The sequence below is a fragment of the Talpa occidentalis genome, unplaced genomic scaffold (assembly GCF_014898055.3).
Source record: "Talpa occidentalis isolate TD23 unplaced genomic scaffold, MPIMG_talOcc4v2.1 talOcc4.11, whole genome shotgun sequence".
In the NCBI taxonomy this organism is placed as follows: Eukaryota; Metazoa; Chordata; class Mammalia; order Eulipotyphla; family Talpidae; genus Talpa; species Talpa occidentalis.
The window spans coordinates 81,318,796-81,338,410 of NW_023601104.1; the positions used below are offsets into that span (position 1 = coordinate 81,318,796).

At 48.4% G+C, this 19,615-nt stretch overlaps 1 protein-coding gene across 1 annotated transcript in view; it reads left to right on the plus strand.

The window, feature by feature from the left end:
- Positions 1–19,615, plus strand: part of PTPN21 (protein tyrosine phosphatase non-receptor type 21) — a 55,228-nt gene that overhangs the window by 26,540 nt on the left and 9,073 nt on the right. Inside the window, exons 5-12 of the mRNA XM_037503742.2 lie at positions 627–697; positions 2,633–2,720; positions 3,090–3,178; positions 3,461–3,548; positions 4,867–4,946; positions 11,636–11,696; positions 12,319–12,403; positions 15,787–17,222. Of these exons, the coding sequence (XP_037359639.1) occupies positions 627–697; positions 2,633–2,720; positions 3,090–3,178; positions 3,461–3,548; positions 4,867–4,946; positions 11,636–11,696; positions 12,319–12,403; positions 15,787–17,222 (1,998 nt within the window). The remainder of the gene's footprint in view (positions 1–626; positions 698–2,632; positions 2,721–3,089; positions 3,179–3,460; positions 3,549–4,866; positions 4,947–11,635; positions 11,697–12,318; positions 12,404–15,786; positions 17,223–19,615) is intronic.

The window sequence follows — 19,615 nt, forward strand, 5'->3', positions numbered from 1 at the left end:
CTTGGTAGGATAGTGGTAAAAAATCAATTCTACCTTCTGTACGATTCAAGTATACACAAGTCTTTATCTTCTTGGCCCTTCATGAATCCACAGAAATGGAAGGGTCCATGTCCTAGGGCTATGCCAAGGAAAGTGGGTTTTGTGTCTGGATTTGAATCTGAAGAGAAGGAGTCAATTCTACCTTCTGAGGAACCAGGCTGAGGTTTTGCTTTTAATTAAAGGTTTGCAACCTTGCAAACTTATGTTGAAATGAATTGACTTCTCATTAGCAACTAAGAAAGTAGTTGAAATAAGACATGACCTTCCCCTTAAAGTCTCTACTGAAGAAGTTGACAGTGACCGCTAAGGGAACTGGTTTGCCCTTCCTCCGCGTGTCTACCAGTCCATGGGGTACTGGACTCAGAACTGGCTGGTTGACATTACCCACCTGAATGAGTTGTTTTGGCCCCTAGCAGACACCCTCAGTTCCTTGGAAAGATAGTGATTACTGTTGAAGCAAAGCTACCACCTGTGAACACTAGTGCCAAGTTTGTCTGATAGTGACAAGCATCAGTAACAGGCAGTAGCGACGAGTCTTCCTAAGAGATGTGGTGACTTGTTCACTGACTGTGGTGTTCTCTCTTCAGGGGTGGCTACAAGATGAAAAAGTATTGGAAGAAGCAACCCAAAAGGTGGCCTTACTTCATCAGAAATACAGGTAATGCTAAGAAATAAGAAATGGAAATAGTACAGAACTTCTGTCTGTCTGAGTTTGAAATATGCACGGACAGAATTAGAATCGGAACCTAGCTGGGCAGCTGACATTTACCCAGCACTCACTGTGTGCCAGATGTGGTCCTGAGCACCCACCCAGGTCCACTCATTTAGTGTCCATGTTTCCAATGGGAAAGTTGAAAACAGCCAGCCATTGAAGGGTGCCCGTTCCTCACCCCACATTGTAGAGATTTTGGTGACAGCCTAACCCTGTGTAGGTTAATGCAAGACTAGGGAGATGTGTTTGCTTTCATGGTCTAGCTAGTACAGCGCTTCTCCCCACTCCCCCCGCACCTCTGGAGCTATACCTCTGCCCTGGGAAGGCTGTGCTGAGAGCCACGTTGCCCCTGGCCCTGCTTCTGCACACCTCCGGGTTCTGGTGGGTGTTGACTTTCTTTGATGGTGAAATCTGTATGTGTTGTCTGTAAGAAAGATCCTGTCCTAGAGAATGCGAGGTCTTATTAAGCTGAATAGTTCCAAGAATTTTATATATCATTAAGTTCTTATAACCACTCTTTAAGGTAAATGTTATTGCCAGTTTCAAAAAGACTAACTTGTTCAAATTATGCCTTGTGGAGGTGGCATTTGAACCCAGGCCTTCTAATTGTAAACAGTTATTCACCACCCCCACCCCTCCATCAAAAGTAACCATTTGCCTTTCTTTTGCCTGTGCCCACTGAAATCCATACAATTGCTCACAGAAGATTATTCTTCCTAAAATTACCTCCCCTTGGCCTTCTCAGATGCTCATGATTCTTTCCTTGTTCTCTACCAGCCTGAGTTCCATTATTACCCCTGGGATTAAAGGCTACCACAAATTGGTTAAGTCCTGCCTTTCCAGCTTTGTCTTCCCTTATTCCAAATGAACCATTATTTTTCCAGCATAATTAACCCTTAGACACACTGACCTGTGTCTGGTACTTTCATTCCTTCGTTTGTGCATCTCCTTAAAGGATGGTTTCGTGCCATTGCTCTGCACAAGCAGAGCTCTGGGCGCTGTGGCACAGGGATAAACAAAGCAGTAAGAGCGCACTCCCTGCCTTGCAGCCTAAGGGGTAGGCAGGACAGCCCAAAAGCACGACACGATCGGATCGCACAGTATGGTGCAGGAGGGGAATGTACAGAATGTGGTGCATCTGCAAAGAGCAGGGGCATCTGGCAGACTTGGGGATCACAGATAGTAATGAAGGATGCGTCAGACATAGGCCGAGTCTAAAGGGAGGATTGGGACTGGCCAGGTACACAGGTGGGTGACAGGTCTGTGCAGATTGGCATCTGCATAGGCCCACAGGTAGGAGGGTAGGTAGAGTTTAGAATGACTGCAGTGTGGGGGCATCCAGGGTGGGGTAGTGGGGGTGAGGCTGAGAGGCAGGTCTCTATGTGGGTTGAGCACCTGCTTCCCTACAGGACCTTCTCACCCTTCCTTATAATTCCCTCGCCAGCGAGCAGAGTGATGTCCCTCTTCTAGCCCCTATCTCCTGCCCTTGTCATTTGACAGTCACCACATGATGCTTGGTATTGCCTGATATTTTGCAAAAAAAAAAAAAAAAAAAAAAAAAAAAACAAAAGCAGTTACTTGGTAGTTCAGAAGGAATCCTAACTTACACTGAAGATTTTTGAGGGATTGTTTTATTCCCCACGGCCCCCTTGCCTGACTGAGGTGCAGGGATAGGATCTTATATAACCAGCCTTCAGTGTTCAGCACAGTGCTTGCCTGCAGCTGATTTTCAGAAAATACTGATGGATTGATATGACTAATTGTGGGCGATAGAAGTTGAAATGCTTATAATGTCTCATGGCAAATTGATAATATGGGTTTTTACAAGAGCTATTTCTTGTTAATTTTATGAACAGTCTCACCAACATCTTTTGGTTGCAGAGGGCTCGCCGCTCCTGACGCTGAGATGCTGTACATGCAGGAGGTGGAGCGCATGGATGGCTATGGCGAGGAGAGCTACCCTGCCAAGGTGGGCGCACCACAGAGGCCGGGCTCCTGCACGGGCCCTGGTGCTTCCTAGAGAACAGTGGGGAGGCCCTGGATGCAGAAGCTGAAGAGGTGCCAGTGTCTGGAAACTTAAAAGCTATAGTCCTTGTGACCAGAATTTTGTAGTAAAAAACATATTCCTGTTTTGCAGATTGTTCCACAAATACATTAAATATAGCTTCTTAGGGAGCCCAACTCTGCTTTCATATGTACAGACATGTGTACAGACTTGCCCCTTGGCACAGTTAACCTGTAGGTCTTTGCAGTGTCTGATATCTGGGAAATGCGAGGGAATGGGGGAGGGGGTGGCTGTTGCTGTACTGCGCTTATGCCTCTCTGCTTCCTCCTTTAGGATAGCCAAGGCAGTGACATATCCATTGGGGCATGTCTGGAAGGGATCTTTGTGAAACACAAGAATGGAAGGCCTCCTGTGATATTTAGGTATTTCCCTCATGTCTTCCTGTGTACTGTCTCACGCTCTGGCTGGCGATATTTTTTAGCACCTGTTCTAGTTGTATTGGGTACTTGTAAGTCTTGCCAGTGATCTCATTAGGGAATGGAAGTATGCCCCTTCTAGAATAAAATAGATACTGAAACTGCCATTTTTGCTCTAAAACGATTAAATAATATCGTGCATCAGCTCAAGGTGAAAAAATGGTGTGTGCGGCCCCTTGTGTAAAGGGGAGCACTCACCCCCTCCTCCTTTCCCCTGCTCTTCACCAGGTGGCACGACATCGCCAACATGTCCCACAACAAGTGCTTTCTTGCACTAGAGCTGGCGAGTAAAGAAGAGACCATCCAGTTTCAAACTGTGAGTAGACACTAGGAATCTGCATGGAAGGCTTTTCTCCCATGGGATCCTTCCCATGTGTGTGTGAGTGTGTTGGGAGTGGGTGGCATTCAAACAGTAATAGTTTATAGCTCGTTAAACTGAAAATTTAATATTTTATATCATTTTGCACAATAGCACTTGGCCAAAAGTGGTTGCTCAATAAATAATTCTGTTTATTAATTTTTAAAGAAGCTATTCACAGCTTCTTTTTTTTTAAGATTTATTTATTTTTTTATTTATGCATACAAGAGCTGGAGTATAGGCCAGAGGTGTGGGTGGTGAGAGGATTCACCAGAGACAGAGTGGGGAGCAGAACAGGCAGACTGACTGAAATACACTGCTGAGGGTAGTAGCAGGCGAGTCAGGAGAGGTCTGCCGCGCTGTATGGGTAGCTCCCTGGCTGGGGATCGAACTCGCACTGCAGAGGCTGCAGACAGTTTCACAGGCTGCGTCTTAACCCCTTGTGCCACCAGGGAGACCCCTCAGTAAATAATTTTTTTTTTTTTTTTTTTTTTTTATAGAGGCATGTTTTTATTTATTTATTTATTATATTTGTTTGTCTTGTTTATACATGCACTGGGCACAGTCAGAAGCGCGGGAGGGTGAGAGAATTCACCAGAGCCAGAGCGGGGAGCAGAGCAGGCAGAAGGGCTGAAGTACACTGCTGAGGGGAGCAGCGGGTGGCAGGAGAGGTCTGCGCACCATGTGGGATCCTCCTCCGGTGGCCGGGGAGCAGCCGGGGATCGAACCGGCGCCGCAGAGGCCGCGGGCAGCTTCGCAACCCAGCGCTCAACCGCTGCGCCACCGGGGAGGCCCTCAGTAAATAATTTAAATGACCAAATGAGTCCTTGGTTAAGTGCTGTTTGATCACGATGATCTCTGGGGACGTGTCAGCACTGGGTTCCTTAATTTCTATTAAGGAGGACTGGCTCTGTAGAACTCACATTTCAGTTAGTTTTTGCTCTTCGCAGAGACAGTATTGAGTCACTGAGTCAACTGTCTTATTTTAAAATGTCTTTGAGTTTTTGTCCATAATAAAAGTTGTTGTTTTCAAATTTTTTAATTTTTGTCATTGGAAGCTTTGGGAATCACACTGTTAGTTTTTTTTGTCTTTATATCTTAAATCCCAATTACAGCACTTGCCCAATGGGCATAGTATTAGAAAGCTGAAGAATCACAATGAAATATTCCTCCGACATAATTTATGAGCCGACTCTATCTTGTCCTCAAGCTCGTCACTGGAAGTGTTGAGTTGTAGGTGTGCTTCCACTTACTTTGTGCATATTTCGTTTGCTAGGAAGACATGGAAACGGCGAAATATGTGTGGAGACTGTGTGTGGCACGACACAAATTTTACAGACTGAATCAATGTAGCCTGTAAGTACCTCCTGCTCACGGTGATTGTAGAAAATGACGGGTTTAGCAGTTTTTATCTTGTGCTTATAGTGTGTCATCTAGAAATGTAAATGTTGTTTAAATAGTCATTTTCATGACACTTTCATAATAATCTTTGCTTTTGTTGCATGTTAAAATGACATTTCTTAGCCTTTTCCATTAATTTTTGAATCAACTTCTAGTAACTATAGATATGCCTCTAAGATTTTTTTCAACTAATTGCTAGAATTATTCTAATTCTTGAAAGTTAAAAAGAGAATGTCCCTTATTATTTTTTAATCAATGACCTGGTCAGCATTTTGAATAAAGAGTGCTCAGCTTTTCAAGTCATTTGAAGCATTTATGCCTGTTTTCCTAGCGTACATTTTTCTTAGCCCCCTCTCTGCTGGATCATCCCCACCGATATACAAATGTGCTGTGATATTTCACATTTTATTTTATTATTTTTTTAAAGATTTATTTATGTATTTATACAAGAACTGGGATACAGGCCAGATGTATGGGAGGGTGAGAGGACTCACCAGAGAGAGAGTGGGGAACAGAACAGGCAGAGTAACGAAATACACTGCTGAGGGGAGCAGTGGGCATGATAGGAGAGGTCTGCTCGCCATTTAGGAACCTCACTGGCCAGCTGGGATCGAACCGGCGCTGCAGAGGCTGCGGACAGTGTTACAGCGTGGCACTCAACCGCCTGCGCCACCAGGGGAGGCCCGATATTTCACATTTTAAAACACTTCCTTCCTTTCCCTGTGCCCACTAACTCTCCTTTAGACCGGGTTTCTCGAAAAGAGTTCGATAGACTTTCTTTCTCTCCTTCCTTCCACCCTGTTTCACTTAAGCGGCCACACTACTGGCCCTGTTTCTCCCAGTGACAGCTGCCCTCATGGTGACTGTTCTTACACTTAACCTCTGACCTACCCCTAGGCACCCTGCTCCTCTCTGGCTGCCAAGACACCCTCTCTCCTGCTTTTCCCCTTTCTAGGCTGTTTCTTATCAGTTGCCTTTATTGGCTAATCGTCCTCTCCAGCTACACTCATGCTCTAGGCCACTGACCTGGTCTTAGGCTTAAAAATAGCGTGTGTACGCTGCACATGCCTCAAACTTGAATTCTAGTCTTGTCTTACCCCCACACATCCTACTGCCTACTTGATATCTCCACTTGGGTGCCTAAGAGGCATCTTTAATTTGGTATGTATAAAACCAAATTCTTGATTTGCTGTTCCTCTTTCCTGAACCTGTTTTCCCTACCTTTTCCCTGTTCTATAAATAGCAGCACACCATATTCACCCAGTTCTCCAGACTCCAAGCCTGGAAGTCCCACTTGATTCCTGTTTCTCTTTCATGCCACATCCAGTTCAGCCAGCTCTGCCTTTAAAATGTCTGAAATATGATCATTTTTACCACCTCCTCAACTAACAACCTAGTGCCAGCTGGCACTGCCACGTTAGGAAAGGTTTTCCAACAAAATGACATTTAAACCGAAATTTAGTTTCACTCCCTCCCCATAACTGTGCTTTAAGCTGTCCTCTCTCCTCTGGCCTATTGCAGCTGCTCCCCATCTGGCCTCACCTCCCCAACTTACCTCTTTCCAGCCAGTCTTCAGGATGAACAGAATATGTAGCCTTCAGAGTTATAGTGCAGTGCCAAAAGGGATTGGGGCAGACTTCTGAGATCCTCCTAGGCCCCTTGATGCTGACTCTCGGAACCCATCAGTCCTTCCAGAGCTACTGCCCCTCAATGCTCAGGGCCTTTGCTGGGAAGCCTCCTCCCCTTCTCTGCCTGGCTGAGTGGGGATGTCACTGTCCTTTATAGAGGAATGTGTAGAGACTCCAGGAAGTGAGGTGCTGTGCCCCTGCTGGACAGCTGGGCCCTGGATACCAGGGTCTATTCTCTCAGCCACTATTCTGGCCGGTTAGGGTAGCAGACCTGCTGCCTGCTGTGGATTTGATTTGTCTGTCTTACCCAATGGAACTCCACAAGGGCAGGTTCTTCTCTTGTCCAACTGCCTTCTGGTGTGTGTGGAAGTAAAAAGACCTCGTGAGTGATGGGAGTCCTAGGGGAGCAGATCCTTTTGTAATGGGAAAGCAATCTTGAAGGACTTTGTCTCTTAGGGCAAGGGAAGAAGAGGAATGGCTGTGAACGCGCTTTCTCTTTTACACCCAGGATGTGAAGAAAAACTGGTCAGCAGCAGCATGGCAAAAAAAGGAGGCATGCCCATCTTTGGGACACAGGAAAGAAAAGGAAAGGAAATGACCAAGGAGACCCACTTAGGAGCACTGAGGTCTGCCCTTCAGGCCCCAGTGCACCTCTCCTCCCTGTGTCCCCCCCCACAAAGCAGGGTTTTAACAGATCACCCCTGATGGACCCATGGTGGGATTTTGGAAAGCACTGACTGACAGGGAGGAGCAACCCTACTTACTTACTGAATGTGGGAAGGCCTTTCAGCTTCCCAGAACTTCTGCATAGATTTGTATATGAAGGTGCGCCCCCTGCTGGCCAGAGTGAGTGTTGCTGCGAGTCCAGGACTGTTCGTTGCTGTTCCCTGGGCTGGCCAGGTTACTTAGCGGTGTGTGAGGTTATTTTAATGCAGAAATCTGTTCTAAGATGGGAACAATAGATAGTTCCAGCTTATTGGAATATAACCTTACATAAGTTTAAGAATACTTACAATATTGAGCCATCTTTACCTTAGTTCAATCCTTTTCTGGAAAATAGGAATAATCAATTGGTTTGATAAACTCTAAGCTATAATCCCTTTCCGATAGGTGTCCATATTGGTTGGTGATTAATGTCCTTAGTTCAGAGAGTTTTTTTGTTTTTGTTTTTGTTTTTTTTTTTGGCAGATCACTACCTGATAATGATTTTAAATTTCAGAGGGAAAAGAAATAGCAAATCCAGTCTTAAAGATTTAAATTTTTTATTATTGCTGTTCATTACCAAATATAAGTAAACCCCATTAATATGGTCTTTCGTTTTCCTATATTATTTCCATCTGTATAAGGAAAATATGCATGTTTGTTAAAATGAAATAGTTATGTTTAAGGAGCTATTTTCCACATTTTGTTTATGATCTCTTGTAATCTATATGAAGTGGATTATGGAAGTTCCTTTCCATGAATGATTCTTATGTAATTACTCATGATGGTTGACAACCCACTTCACTCTATGGTAAATAAATTTATTTCATGTGAGCACTTATCCACCAGGTAAAATAAATTCTTAGCTTTCAGTATTTTGATGGGCAGTAGAACTAAAAGTAACCTTTAATTTTTATATTCATTGCTTTTAAAGCTCTCAACTTAGACTGTTGAGTCACACTTAATATTACAATGATTCTAAAGTATTGAGAGACTTGCTCTCATGGTCCAAGTTGGAAATTGCTGCAGGCCTGGGACTGGATGGTGAGTTCTGGTTGGGGCTGAGGCTGCCTCTGGCTCAGGAGATGGGTTCTCTGAGCATAGAAAGGTGGGCTTTACTCCTGGATCATCCCCCTGCCCTGCCCCTCAGTCCCAGTATATAATACAGAGGTGTTTGGATGACCTTATGTGACTTACGTGGCCCTGATGCAGATGACGATGGACTTGAATTTATACAATGACATGATCCATCCATCTCGCTGCCCTGTCCTCCAAACAAGAGTCTTTAGGTGGCAATCATTTTTTGGCGTCATCCAATGTTAGATATCACAAATGTTAGATAACAACAATCTTTCTTTCCTTTTAAATTTATAAAATGGGGATAATGAGGCCTTTATGTAGCATTCCTTTACGGTTGAATTAGGAAGTAAGTGAGAAAAATAAGAAAATGCCCATCTGCCAAAAATTTTCTTTCAATCCCTTCTCCCCAGCCCAAGCCCTGACCAGCATCCTATAATTAACCTCCATCATCTATATGAAAAGAGACTGGGAGAGACAAGGGATCTCAAGAGGGCTCTTGATGCGGGAGCCTTTTTCTCCTCTCTGTGTGGGGAAGGGAAACATGCTGTCCCCCAACTTGCAGAGCCAAGTGCTGGGTTTCTGCAGACTTTCTCTTGAGGGGAAGTGGGACCATTAGCAGGTGCGTGCTGAGCACAGCGGGACGCTGGTGTGAGCTCCCTGCAGTTCAGGCCTCTCAGTGAATGCAGCTGCGTTGTCCATTCTGGAGCCTTGTGTGGTCAGGGCACTGACTGAGTTGGCCCTACCTGGAAGCCAATGAGACTGCCCCATCTTCTAGGCCTTCCCCAGGGTTTGAAGAAACTTAGGAGGCCTGGAAGGAGGTAGAGTAACTCCTAGTCCATTAGAAGAAAGTCCCGAGACCAGTGTTTTCTAGGCATTTCCACCATCCAGCACATTTCCTGTTCATCAAAATCTCATTTCCCTTTGCTTGCCATTAATATGTAAGAAAGGAAGCTCACAAAGCAAAATTAAGTACACTCTTAGAAAAATGAACTCAACCGTGAATGTTTAGTAATAAACATCGACTCCAGTGCCCACTCACTGTGCCATTCATTTGTTCAGCACTGGGGAGTTAGTTCCCTGTGTGCCAGGCACAGGGATCCGTGGTGTCCTCCTGCTTCCATGGCGCTTGCAAATCATTTGTGGTCAGGGGTTGGGGAGGGGATCAGACAAGTAGTCAATTAGGAATCTGAGCTCAGGAACCAGACCTGCCTGGTTCAAATGCCAGTTCTGCTACTTATCTCCCATGTGACCAGGAGCAATTTACTTAATCTAAGTATCACTTTCTTCATCTGTAAAATCAGGATAATTACCAGCCTCTTTTATGGGGCTGGTGTTTGGATTCCATGAGGTAACTACCTATAGCTCCCGTAGCACTGTTTCAGTCAGTAACATCATTTTTATTCTGTCTTCTTCAGGGTTCAAATTCCAGGTTTTTCCCCCTCTAAAAATTCTTTATCTGTCTTATTCTTAGCACCCATCAGCATAGTGACGGTCCCTGAATTCTGGAAAATACAACCACCATTCACACCCTTTCCCCCTGTGTGTACCTTTGGGATCACTCATCTCACAGTAAATTGTGTTATGAGAACAGGGAGGCTGTCTGAAGACTGGCCTCGGGGCCCGGCTGCCTGCAGTGGGGTCTGGCAGGTGGAGACCACCATGGTTTATGTTTAGCAGGAAGCAGCCCCTGCTTGCTGTGTGTGGTGTGGCCTCCCTTGGGGTGCTGCCAAAGTGGAGCTGGCATGGGGTTATTGCCGTGGCCTCAGCGTCCTTGGAGCTGCTGTTTGACACACTCCAGTTTTATTTTTGCTGCAGGCTGGGCAACTCTGGGCATGTTGTTGGAGGACTCTCTCAGCAGCCCTTTCTCCCCATTCCTGAATTTTGAGTTTACAGTACTTTAATAGTACAGTCCATTCAGACAGTGAGTCTCTGATGGTCTAAATATAAACTTCAAAGGACCCACAGCTGGCCTACTACTCCTGGCCCTGGCAATGGAGAATAAGCAAAGGCAAAGTAAAAAATGTGGCATCTGCCCTATTCTGGACACTGATTTTAAGGAATAGAGTAACATGTAGGATTGTAAAAAAGAAAAAGCCTAGATACCCCATCCTGACTTGTTTCACTAAGGAGGCCCCAGGGATCTGAGTGCTGGGCCTTTGATTCAGGTATTTTTGCAACTGAATAGAATTAACCTCCATTTTATTGTCATTGGCTAACAAATACTGGCAGAATGGAGCAGCTGTTGGCAAAGAGATATATATTCTTTATCAACAACCTTAATTTATTCCAGTGAGAATGAAATGAAATGATTGAAGCATTTAATTTAAAAAGTTAACTTATAAAAGCAATTGTAGTCTCCTGATGTCAAGTTCCTAGGAAATATAGTTTTATCTCAAAGGTCTTGTGAAAATAAACTAGTATTTAGAGTTTGAGTATAAAGTATTAGTTGTTAGAGTGCTCAGAAGAATGCTAATTTATGAGATGTGAGACTTGATAATTATGGTAGATTTTATGATTAACTGGATCATGTGTTCACTTTGTGATTATGGATTTCTTTTAGTAATTAGATCTTAGAACATTATAACCAAAGGTCAAAAAATATTTTTTAATGGATTTTTAAATTTTATTTTTGCATAGAAGAACTGGGGTATAGGCCAGAGGTTTGGGGGGGTTGGTGAGAGGATTCACCAGAGATAGAGTAGGGAGCAGAGCAGGCAGATCTACTGATATACACTGCTGAGGGGAGCAGCAGGCGAGACAGGATAGGTCTGCTGCGCCATGTGGGTCAGCTCCCTGGCCAGGGATTGAACTCATGCTACAGTGGTTGCCAAAAGCACTGCAACTTGACCTCTACTCCCCCAGAGAGGCCTCTGCATTGAATCTTGCTTCCCCTGGGATGAGTTTGTGGGTGGTCTAGCTGTCCCTCTTCCCTCTGCTATGGTCACTCCAGAGGTTTTACCTCGATGAACCAGGGAAAGATGTTCCCGCTGCCCCATGCTAGTCCCGGTTTTTGGTGTTCCTGGAGGGATGTGGTCTGAGGGGTTGGGCAGCAGAAAAGGGCCAGGCCCCCAAGTAAAGCAGACAGCCTCCTTGTTTTGAGTATGTGAGTGAGTTAATTTTTTTTTTTTACATTTGAGGATTTGTTACTTTACCTTACTTATTTTGGCAGTATCAGGAAGCGAGAGACAGAGCAAGGAGAATGTAAACATATGTATATATGCGCTTGTTTCACAGGCAAACTCAGGCCGTCACGCTGAACCTGATCAGGAGGAGGTCTTCTTCGAGGATGTCTCTGGTGAGACAGAAGGAGAAAATACATTTGCTTTTTTTCTTTCAGTGATGCCATCTTCCTTAATAAAATATACTTTTGGTAGTGTAAACTTTTAGTTTGAACTACAAAAGTGTGCTGACATTTGATATTTTCAATCAAAGAAATGGCAGTTGTCCATAGTTCAGTCCTAAAATTCAAGTTTACATCTAATATCTATTATATCAACATCTTTTAAATATGAAGTCCAATCTAATATAAAAACTTGGGTGATTAGCCAAGAGTAAAGAGAAGTTAAGAGCTATTTAAAATATTACGTGATTTAATCCAGTAAGATTGAATACACTACATGAAAGCTTCTTATACTCGAATGTTTATACAAGAATTCCAGAAATTTGTCTCTTCCTTGTCTTAACCTTTTGGATACAGTTTGTTGTGCTTACTCCTGAGGTCCGATATTGGTGCACAGGGGCTTAGCATCATCATTCTGGGGGACAGTGAAAAGGACAGAGCCAGTGAGAGCTGCAGGGCCTTCCTGTGTATTTGCACGTGTAGTAGAACACCTTCCGAAGTGTTTGAAGCGGAGACTGACTTTACATTTCTTGCAGAGGAGATGTGTTAACCCCCTGTCCAACCTTCCTCTTCACAGCCTAAACCACAGCCTTACGTGATGCCTGCCCCACCCCAGCTGCATTATAATGGACATTACACAGAACCCTACACTTCCTCCCAAGGTAAAGTGCACTCTTTCTGAGATGGCTCACAAAACTATTACAATTTGAATAAATAAATAAAATAGGTTTTGCCTAATGTTACATCCAAAGTTCTTGTCATGATTATAACTATTCCGGGTTCACAGAAGAAACTATCAGTAGATTCAGTTTCCTAGACATGTAAGATGCCCGATGTGGCCCATGGGAGCTCCTTCGAACAGGTTCCTGTGTCCTGTGTCTTCCCCCCTCATTCTTCAAGTGGGGAGAATGGAGAGGGCATTCTGGATCGCGAAAGGTGGGTTGATTGTGACAGGTAGAGGGAGGCGGTCATTGGCTGGGTTTGCTGCCCCTGCTCTTTCGGGACAGTGAATGCCATGGCACAGAATGGTGGAGGTTCCGGGAGAGGTGAGTGGGTCTATTAGACTCTCTCATAGGGAACTGGAGGGGTGATTCATAGTGGAGCAAAGGTGGGGGTGCAGGGCCTTGTTGAGGTGAGAATTTCCTGGTGGAGGTGAGCAGTGCTTTGGGGCGTGGCTTCTGAGAGTCTCCACCTTGGGGTGTTTCTACCTCTTCACCCATCTCTTCTCCCGGCACTCTGCTGGCACTTGCTGGCCCCCCAGCCCCTCTCACTTCTGGAGAAAGTCTCTCTACTTTCCTCTATGAGGGCTTCCTTGTTCCTCCTTCCTCTTTGTTGGTTGACAAACAAACTAACATTTTCCCTCTCCTTTTCCTTCAAAATACATTTTGAATGTTTTTTCCTTTCCCTCTTCACCCCACTCTGAGAGGGAGACATGTGCCGCTGCTTCTGTTGCTTGCTGTTTACTCCTCTGCCTTTGCTGCCCCACCCACGCTGCCCCCTCACAGCCCATGAGCCACCTCACCTCCTCAGCTCACACTCTAGCGTCTCTCCTCCCTGCAGACAGCTCTTGTACCAGTGCACTGGCTTCCCTCCTGCCCCCCCACGATAGTGTGGTTTGCTCGCCGGCATCTGTGGCCTCCTCTCCTTCTGCAAGCTTCCACACGGCCGCACCCACATGTCAAGTTCTGCAAAGATGACTGTCAAGTCTGTGTTTCCCACCACATCGTCACCCCCGTGCTTCAAGCCCACGTTTTCGTCTTGAGAAGTCAGTTATGGGAGCTCCTGCTTGGGACACCTGCACCCCCGTACCTGGCCCAGGGTCACCACTCAGCCACTATCATCAATGCTTACAGCTTGCTGAGGATTAAACTAGATCTCGTCACTCTGCTGCACAGGCCTGTCGTTTCCCCGCATTCCCCACTTCATCTTTACGATGAAGTCACTTTTGGCTTCCAAATTTGGCTTTTCTTGGTTTGTCCTCAGCATCCAGTCAGTTACAGTTATCCTATGGCTTCCAGCTTCCTGTGATAGCTCTTCCATAGCCCCTTCTTCCTGTCTCTACTCCTGATTCAATTCAGCCACTCCATTTTTTAACATCTCACCAGCTATCGCATCGCCATACCTGTCACCGCCAGTCTCCTCTCTCCCCGATTCACCTGACACCCCACTGCCGGGCTCGCCTTGTCGCTGTCGTGGTTATTCCCTTGCCCATGGTCAGCGCACCACAGCCATCCCCAATCTTGCTTCCTGCTGTTCTTCCACTCCCCTCTGGCTACCTGACAGTCCAGCCTGAGGATGCCCTCTGGCTGCCATCTCCGGCTTTGCCCGAGATGCCCTTGTCCACAGACCCTGCTGCCCATGTGCTTCTGGCCAGTCAGGGCGGGCTGGGATGCGCTGTGGGAAGGAACAATTCTAGGTGCCCACTGGTTGCTCAGGTGACCTGTCCATTGCACGCTGGCCCGAGGGCTCTGTTCCACGTGAGCCTTCCGCAGGGGTGTGGCCTGGGGGTGCCTCTTCCTTCTGAAATGTTGGCGGGAGGGAGGAAGGGAGCTGGAACCCAGCTCTCTGCCATCTGCTCTCTTTCCCTTGATGTTTCTAGTGGCTCAGTGCTCTGCCTGACAGCGCGAGTTGAGGCGCCTCCATTCGCAGAGTTGGAGACCTGGCTGCTGATGGAGCTGGGCGTGTCGCTCACTCGAGCACCTTAGCTTCTGTGGGCTGGTTCTTATTTTCTCTTCCCTGGCCCATCAACACAGGAAGAGAGCCTTTCCACTTCTCAAAACACTTATCTCCTTAAATTGTAACACTTCTTCCTTGAACTGCTGTGATTTTCGTACATGTCTTTCTTTATTTGCCTGCGTTATAGTCATCCTCACATTCTCTCCCCAACCCCCATCAGTTCTGAGCACAGTCTTTACACATACAGGCTCCCAGATGGTTTGTGGGCTGCAGAGAGGAGCCTGGATGGAGACAGTGGGCAGAGGTTGTGCTAGTGCAGACAGGCGGAGCTGGGCCTGTAGTAAGAAAGAGGGGCTCCGGAGGCCAAGATCGTGGTCTTCCAGATACAGGGAGGCCGGGGGACAAGGAGGCATTGTATATCCACGGGGAGAAGACAGTGGTGTGTTTGGGTCCTATTTCTTTATGGCGGGTGTTCTCCCAGCATAAAGTCTACACTAGACTGTGGTTATTCACCTGGATAGTCAGTGTTTGCTTAAACCATCAGTGATGCTTTGGAATCTCAAAATCAGTGCTTTTTGGAGGCAACTGTTCCCTGAAAGACTTGACCACTACCGCTTTCGTTTGAGTATTAGAAATCAACCTCATTAGTGACAGTGTTTCAGGTCAGCTACAGACTGGACAGAAGAAACTTGTTTCCTTCTAGCACTGATTAGGTATCCACACGTAGTTCCTGTGGGTGAGGTTAGCCCCTCTCTCTGCTAGCTGTGGATCCCCTTCTGCACTGCAGTGCGGGGCCCCGGGCGTGGGCGGGTGTGCTGTCTTAGCATGGTTCCTCTTGACTTCTGAGCCCTGACCAGGTCTTCAGCTGCTGGTCACGTTGTTGTACCTGAAGAAATTCGGGACCTGCTGTCCGTCTGTCTTCAGTCTGGAAGAATCTATACCAACAGCCTACACTTCCATTTAAGTAGATGCTGGAACTAACTCAGCATCAGCAGGGCCACATCCCTGCCCACGAGGAGAAAGCAGTCAGGGGCCCAGTGCCTTGAACAACATCTCTGCCTACAGTTCCCCAGACTTCCAGAAGGTCTAGATCTGGCTAGTCTTTATGGGGTGCCAAATCCTGAACGCCCTTCTTAGCATAGGCAGAGCCGCCCTCTTCTGTAGGTGAGGAAGCGAGGCTTGATGTGTGGTCCCGGGTCACTCAGAGGTGGTATGGGGAATGCCAGGCTGTGCATTTTCACCAGCTGCACTGAAAATGTCATCCGTGTTCAGGGCTTGTCAGGGTATAGCTGGAGCGATTGATCCAATGTAACCCATTTTTTTAAAGTCTCCTTAAATGCATTTTAAATGTCTCTCCCTCCCCTCCCAGACAACCTCTTTGTGACCAACCAGAACGGCTACTACTGTCACTCCCAGACAAGCCTGGATCGAGCCCAGATCGACCTCAACGGTCGGATCAGGAACGGCAGCGTCTACAGCGCCCACAGCACGAACTCCTTAAATAACCCGCAGCCCTACCTGCAGCCGTCGCCCATGTCCTCCAACCCCAGCATTACCGGGAGCGATGTCATGCGGCCGGACTATATCCCCTCGCACCGGCACAGCGCCCTGATCCCCCCCTCCTACCGGCCGACCCCGGATTACGAGACTGTGATGAAGCAGCTCAACCGAGGCCTGGTGCACGCGGAGCGGCAGAGCCACTCGCTGAGGAACCTCAACATCGGCAACTCGTACGCCTACAGCCGGCCGGCCGCGCTGGTCTACAGCCAGCCCGAGATCCGGGAGCACGCGCACCTGGCCTCCCCGCAGTCGGCCCACTGCCCCTTCAGCCTCAACTACAGCTTCCACAGCCAGTCTCCTTACCCCTACCCCGCCGAGCGGCGGCCGGTGGTGGGGGCCGTGAGCGTGCCCGAGCTGACCAACGTGCAGCTGCAGGCCCAGGAGTACCCGGCGCCCAACATCATGAGGACCCAGGTGTACCGCCCGCCGCCCCCGTACCCCTACCCGAGGCCGGCCAACAGCACCCCGGACCTGTCGCGCCACCTGTACATCAGCAGCAGCAACCCGGACCTCATCACCCGCCGCGTGCACCACTCGGTGCAGACCTTCCAGGAGGACAGCCTGCCCGTGGCGCACTCCCTGCAGGAGGTCAGCGAGCCGCTCACGGCCGCGCGCCACGCGCAGCTGCAGAAGCGCAACAGCATCGAGGTGGCGGGGCTGGCGCACAGCTGCGAGGGCCTGCGGCTCAAGGAGAGGACCCTGTCGGCCTCGGCCGCCGACGTGGCCCCGCGGGCCGCCGGCTCCCCGCCGGCCGTCTTGGCGGACAGAGCCCCGCGGGAGGACGCGGCCGAGCCAGGCAGCCCGAGGGGCGGCCACAGGAAGTCCCTCTCCAACGCCACGGTGCTGATCCACAGCAGCGAGGACGAGGAGGAGGCGGACGGGCCGGGCCAGGCCCCACTGGCGCGCGCTCCGCCTCCGGGGCCGGCGCGGGGTGGGCACCCCCAGGACGCGCCGCTGCCCTCTCACCCCGGCGGCGCGGGGCCCACCCTCGCCGGCCCCCTGCAGATTCTCGAGACCCCGATGCCCGTGGCAGACCCGGACCGGAGGGCCAGGGACCCCGGGCCTGCCCCCATGGCCGCCGCACCGCGGCCCCGCAGAGACGGGCTGCTGACGCCCTCCATGTCCGAGTCCGACCTCACCACGTCCGGGCGGTACCGCGCGCGGCGGGACTCGCTGAAGAAGCGGCCGGTGTCAGACCTGCTCTCTGCCAAGAAGAACATTGTGGAAGGCCTTCCGCCCTTGGGGGTAAGCTTGCGGGGTGCGCGGAGCCGCCCCCGATACCCGCTCTTGTCTGGGCGCCTCGCTGCTGTGGTGTCCGCTCTGCTTTTAGCTGTTCTCGCTCCCCGTGCCCAGTGCGCGCACACGCTTCTTATTACGTGGAACGCTGGGCTCGGGTACCGGGGGAAACAATGAGGATGGATCGGAATTTCAGTCATTTTGTAGGAGTTAATAAATGAGATGAAATGAAACAGTGAATGTAGGAGGTTGGGTGGGATAGAATAGAAAGAAAGAATGAAATGTTTTAGCAATGCAGAGGGAGGCGTTGAGACTTGGAGGCCAGCTGGGATTGCTTTGTTAGTCACCTGCTGGTAAAAATGCACCTGGTGACAGCTGTCCAGGGCCTGTGTGTGCAGCTGGCGCCTGTGATGCCAGAGGGAAGCATCCTCAGGAGCGTTGCTCATGCTCTGTTTACTTCTCAAGGTCAGGGCCTGTGTGGATGCAGCTTGAATTGCTTGGCTGTGGTCTTAGAGCGGGAGAGAGGTTCTGGAGTTGGGGAGGTGGCACTTTGTCAAAATAGGAAACGCCAGAGTTCCAGGTTTCCTAAAGGTGAAAGTACGAGAGCTCCAGGTGTCCTAAAGGTGAAAGTGCTCTGAGACCCCAAGGAGGGCTCCTTGTAGAAGTGGCACTCGGTTTAGTATCATTACAACCGCCAGCCAGAACGAAGCCCTGCTTACCTACTTGGGGAGGCAGAATATCAAGTGCATGTGGCCTCATCTTCAGCTTCCAGCTGTGTGCCCAGCACATCCTCTCTCCATGGCCCAGTCTGTACCAGGCCCATTGTTTGTTTGTTTGTTTTTTTTAAGATTTATTTATTTATTTATTTATTTATTTATTTATTTATACCAGCGCTGGGCACAGTCAGAGGCGCGGGAGGGACCAGAGCCAGAGCTGGGAGCAGAGCAGGCAGAAGGATCGAAGTACACTGCTGAGGGGAGCAGTGGGTGGCAGGAGAGGTCTGCGCGCCATGTGGGACCCCCGCTCCAGTGGCCGGGGAGCAGCCGGGGATTGAGCCAGAGCTGCAGAGGCTGCTGCAGAGGCTGCTGGCAGCTTGGCAACCCAGCGCTCAACCGCTGAGCCACCGGGGAGGCCCAGTACCAGGCCCATTGTTGCATGAAGACTCTGGGATGCTAAGTAACTGCGCCAAGGTCTCACAGCTAGTGAATGACTGCATTGGAATTTTAATGTTTATGTCTGAGTCTGATCTCTTACCTTCCACATTGTTCTGCATCCCGACACATTGTATATGAAATTTTGTTAAGTGACCACTTCTGGTCTAAGCCTTGCTGTTGTCTGTCTTCTCACTGAAACTTTTAAACTATGTCTTCTCACTGAAACTTTTAAACTATGAGTCCCCAAGGTTTGGAGCAGTTGTGGCTTTGTCATGTGAGTGTGTCTGCTCTAAATCAGGTGTCTGTGCGGCTCCGGCCTCCAGGCCCTGGGCCCTGCTCTCTGGCCAGACGACCGTGCGGCGTTAGCCTCACCATCCTGTCTCCCAGGGCTGCCCCCCATCTCTGCAGTCTGCATACCAGACTGGAGGGCTGTCATCGCAGCTGTGGTCTGGTCTAGTGTGTGTTAGCTCCTCCGGGCTGCTGTAAACATCTGTGAAGGCAAGAAAGAATTAACACAACCTGATAGTGCCCTTGCAGTAGATCAGATCATAGAGACTAAAACTGCTTACCCAAGTGTCATGGATTTATGTGTTTTAATGTGTTTTGGATTTGAATTGTAAGTTTATTTTGAATTTTTCTTGGGATGATACTCTCACCCACCTACCTGTACATAAAGGCCAGAGTCTCAGGCTGACTGAAGTGGCAGGTTCTGGCTCAAGACCATTGTCTCCCGGTGGGGACAAGGTGTGAATATGTGTTCCAGAGTGACTCCCCCTGAGTCCTTGAGCCCACTGGGAAGTGCCCTTTCATAGTGAATACATCCCCCTTTATATCAAGAACTAGCCATCATTTTTATGTGTGAGCCGAGTCTTTCCCCCAAATGACCTGTATTTTGTGAGTATTTAAGTACAGAATTTATTTAAGCCTTTTGTCCCTGTTTGTTTTGAGTGGAACTTAGCAGATCAGCTAAATTCAAGGGTTTTGATCAGTTGAGTTTCCTGAACAAGCAAATTTTCTCTCTCATTGACCTTTAAGACTTATAGAACTAGTAAAATAATGTGATGGGATTTTGCTTTTGCTCTTTTTGCATAAGGGATTCACCTTACCCCAGAAGGTGGACGGTAGCTGTGGCTAAGGGGAAAAGGTGTAGGGCCTGGAAGACTGGCCTTTTTTCCAGTAGACTGGAAAAACTTGTGTCTAAATCCAGACCCTGCCATCTATTCTCTGCCCAGTAGGCCAGACCCTTCA